Genomic DNA, 4,460 nt, shown 5'->3' with positions numbered 1-4,460 from the left:
TATATATATATATATATATATATATATATATATATATATATATACAAGCAAACAAGACAGTCTGCATCCTCATGGAGCTTACATTCTAATGGAAGAAGAGAACATATAAAGGGGAGGTGGAAAGAGTTGAGAGGAAAGCAGGGCCAGCTGCTCCTGAGGAGTGAAGTCTGGAGGGTGAGTCAGACCAGGGCAAAGTGAGGATGGTTAAGGTCTTTCATGAGATGGTGGTCTCAGCTAGAGACTCACCAATGTATATTGGTATATTCTTTCAAGAGTAATTTTGTGGTACACACAAATGATACAGAGATAAAAAGGAAATTGTCCTCTATCCTAGAGTACTTTGGGCTCAACTAGCAAAGCCGACTTCAAAGTAAATTGTAACAGAGGCTATGGGGAAGGAAATCTTTTTTTGCAAATAAAGACCACCCCCCCCAAATGAATATGGTGTTTTAACTGGAAGTATAAATGTTTGTATCATCTTTCTTGAGTAGAGCTTCTATTTTAGAAATTCAATGAAAGTAAAAGTCATATTAGAATACATTTTGATCATGACTCTTTTGCTTTGTATTTATTTTTATTGTTCTTTATCTATTGCAGGTGTGGGCCTCAGTGCCAGTGACAACGAATCTGGCCAAGGCAGTCAGGAAGGAGGCACAATGACAGACTCCCAGATTCTGGAACTGAGAAGAATACCCATCGCTGACACTCACCTCTAGCTCCTCTTGTCAAACAGGAATTTTGACATTTTTATGTTTGTTGGATGACCTTCTGGTGTGAATCTTTCTCCATATGTGCAGCCAGGCAATGGAGAACTGGAAGTTGTCCCCAGATGGGGAGCCCAGAAAGGGCTGTGTCTGATAAATAGTAGATTTTTGGCAGAATCCCCATAAGCATCTGTTCTGGTGAAAGATTAACAAGAGTTAATAGGATGCACTTATTCCATAAAGTATAGATGGAGTTTTTTTAATTGAGCTGCATGTCTAACAATGTTTAATGAAAGTAATAATTGTTATTATTAATAAAAGTAATAGAACCCGTTTGATCTGAAACAGGCTCATTTCTTGGTGGGGATATGCTATGCTTGATGAAAATGCTATCTTCAGGGGCAGCTAGGTGGCATAGTGGTTAGAGCACCGGCCCTGGAGTCAGGAGGACCTGAGTTCAAATCCAGCCTCAGACACTTGACATTTACTACCTGTGTGGCCCTGGGCAAGTCACTTAACTCCAATTGCCTTGCCAAAAAAAAATGCTATCTTCGTAGGTTACTTCTCTACTATAGTAACTCACTCTGTCAACTGAATGAACCTTTCTGAAGAAATAAGTACCAAGAATTGTATTCATTTTACAAAAGGTAAAATGAGACATAAAGAGATTAACTCATTTTCCAGGTAAGAGTCTAAGCCTAATTTCTAATTTCTAAGGTAGATTCTCCCCATTCAGCATGTGGTTTCTTCATCTGGTGTCTGAGGTAAACACCTAGACAATAATTACTGATACCTTGGGTTCTTCCTTCAAGACCACAAGACCACAAGCTTTGGCAGATCCTACCAAGCTGGAGAGGCTTCAAACACTGACCAAGTGAACTAACTGTTAAATGGACTGTGTGTCATCTGAGCGCTTGCTTACCTCAGTTGGCATGGCTCTTCTCTGGAAAACTGGCTGCTGTGTGTTGAGTTTTTTGACTGTAACAACTTATGAAGACCATGTATTAAGGCTTGGAAGTCTGAGAGATGGAGTCCCTAAAATGATAAAATCACAGCTACTTGGATAAATTGAAGTAGACTTGTCTTAGTCTTTATCACCTAATAATAAAGCTTATAAAATCTTCCTGTGGCTAAATTGTAATTGAACTTAGTTGTTGTTCAGTTGTTTCAGTTGTGTCTGGCTCTTCTGTGACCCCATCTGGGGTTTTCTTAGCAAAGATACTGAGGTGGTTTGCCATTTCCTTCTTCAGCTCATTTTACAGATGAGAAACTGAGGCAAAAAGGGTGAAGTGACTTGCCTAGGATTACCCAACTAGTAAGTTTCTGAGGCCAGATCTGAACTCAGGAAGACGAGTCTTCTTAACTTGAAGCTTGGCAGTCTATCCACAGCCACCTAGCTGCCCATTGACCTTAATAAGGAACAGAAATACAATTGCTAAAGCTACTGATCAACCCTTAAAAGATAGAGATGATGGTCACAATTAATTGGCAAGAACTAGAGAGTATGGAGGGCAGCTAGGTGGCAGAATGAATAGAGTTACCATCATGGAGTCAAGAAGATTCATCTTCATGAGTTCAAATCAGGCCTCAGACACCTGCTAGCTGTGTGACCCTGGGCAAATCATTTCACCCTGTTTGCTTCAGTTTCCTCATCTGTAAAATGAGCTAGAGAAAAAAATGGTAAACCACTCCACTATCTTTGCCAAGAAAACCCCAAGTAGTGTAATGAAGAGTTGGACGTAACTGAAAATTACTCAACAATAACAAAAAGAGTATATTCAGCAGTTGTGGGGAGGGTTCTCCCAAGATTAGGATGCAAAAACCTCCATCCTTGGAGAATATTCAGAATAGTCAAGCCCTGTTCTGCTGGAACCCTAATATAAGGTGGTGGAGATTGAGTTTTAAGTAGCAACCCGAAAAGCAGATAACAAAAGGGTAAGATATAGCCATACACCTAAGAAATCCAAAAGGAAATGCCAGATATCATCTATAGAATTTCTCTAAAGAATAACAATTGACAGAGACAGAGTTAAGATGGCAAAGTGAGACCTAGAAATTTTGCCTTGAATCCCCCACAAACTCTTACACGGTTACCTATGAAGTGCACCAAACCAAATTCTAATCAGGAAGGCAAGAAAAAGTCATAGTGCACCTTTGTTCCCAACGTGGGGCAGCTTAGGAAGATAAGTCTGCAGACGTTAGGGTAGGGACTGCCCAGGAGTGCAGAGCAGTAGCAGCAGCACTCAGAAGGCAGTGGAGGTGGTGGTGGGAGTGGCAGAGAGCAGCCCCAAACTCAGGAATGGTAAAGACACTGAACACCTGGGCAGATTGAGCTTCCAGAGGATGCCTGTGCTAGCACCAGGAGTTCCATTTAGCAGCTCTGTTGCCCATTACCCAGTTCTGGGTGGAGAGGAGCACTTAGTGCAACCAAGAGGGAACAGGGGCCCTACCTTTGTATGGAGCAAGGAACAAGTTCCAGAAACATAGTTGTGTGGCTCTGAGCCCAAAAGCAGAGGGGGAACTCAGTCCTAGTCTTTCATCCCATACATAAGCCTGCAGTGGAAAAAATCAGGGCAGGAGACCAAAACCCAGGAGGAGCCAGCGGTTCAGTCTCTGAATCTAAAGAACTTCCTAGTGGACTTATTGTGACTGAGTCCAGCAGCAGGCTACAGAACTCAACTGAGGCAACACCCATTCAGTGATTAAGGCAAGGTGTTGTTTGTCCTTCCTTTGAAGAGGACCATGACATCAGGGAGGTGATACCATGACATGCAAGTGAATCGGATTTAAGTAAGGGAGGGCTGTGCAACACCTAGCCTTAATCACTGAATGGGTGTTGCCTCGGTCAAACTGAAACCTGGGAAAGACCTTAGCTTAAAAAGGCCGAGGTCTCCCACTGCATTGTGGGCCATCTGCAGTCATCCTAATCTATATCTTGCTACTGGACCCAGATGGCTCTGGAGGAGAAAATGAGACTGGTGCCTTTGCACAGCCTTCCCTCACTTAAATCGATTTCACTTGCATGTCGTCCATCACCTCTCTGAGGCCATGGTCCTCTTTGGAACAAAGACCAAATAACAATAACAGAACTCAGCTACACGCAAGCCAACAGACCCAAACCAGGTCAGCAATTTGCCAAACACTGAGCACTTCTTCCTGGATCACACAACATTAAAAGCACTTAAAACTTACAGACCTCCAGAATGAACTGTGAAAGCAGAAGAAGGAATTAAAGAGAGAAGCTCAGGTCAGTTAACCACCACAGAAGTAAGCAGAGCACAATACTAAAGTCCAAAGTCAAGAAGTAGACTGCAAAAATGAGCAAACAAAAGAGAACAACCTCACAATAAAAAGTTACTATGATGACAGGGAAGCTTAAGACACAAACACAGAAGACAGTGACTTAAAAACATTTATGAGCAAAGCCCCTCCCTCCCAAGAAAAATGCAGATTGTATAACAGCCCAATAAGAATTCCTAGAAGAGGGGCAGCTAGGTGGTACAGTGGATAGAGCACTGGCCCAGGATTCAAGAGGACCTAAGTTTAAATCCAGCCTCACACACATAACACTCACTAGCTGTGTGACCCTGGGCAAGTCACTTAACCCCAGTGCCTAGCTAAAAGAAGAAAAAAATTCCTAGAAGAGGTAAAGAAAGGGTTAAAAAAAAGAACAAAAAAAATTTGAAAAATAAGAATGATAGAGGTAAAGAAATAAGAGCTCTGAAAGAAAATTATGAAAAGAGAATTAACAGCTTG

At 41.8% G+C, this 4,460-nt stretch overlaps 1 protein-coding gene across 1 annotated transcript in view; it reads left to right on the top strand.

Annotated features, from left to right (window-relative positions):
• ADGRV1 (adhesion G protein-coupled receptor V1) overlaps nt 1-1,031 on the top strand; it is a 645,475-nt gene extending 644,444 nt beyond the window's left edge. The window contains exon 78 of the mRNA XM_027864178.1: nt 598-1,031. Coding sequence (XP_027719979.1) covers nt 598-716 — 119 coding nt within the window. The 3' untranslated portion in view covers nt 717-1,031. The remainder of the gene's footprint in view (nt 1-597) is intronic.
• The last annotated feature ends 3,429 nt before the right edge of the window (nt 1,032-4,460 follow it).

The sequence above is a fragment of the Vombatus ursinus genome, unplaced genomic scaffold, assembly GCF_900497805.2.
Source record: "Vombatus ursinus unplaced genomic scaffold, bare-nosed wombat genome assembly UNPS02014774.1, whole genome shotgun sequence".
Classification (NCBI taxonomy): Eukaryota; Metazoa; Chordata; class Mammalia; order Diprotodontia; family Vombatidae; genus Vombatus; species Vombatus ursinus.
Note: the sequence above shows the minus strand (reverse complement) of the source record. Positions and strands in the feature narration are given on the sequence as shown.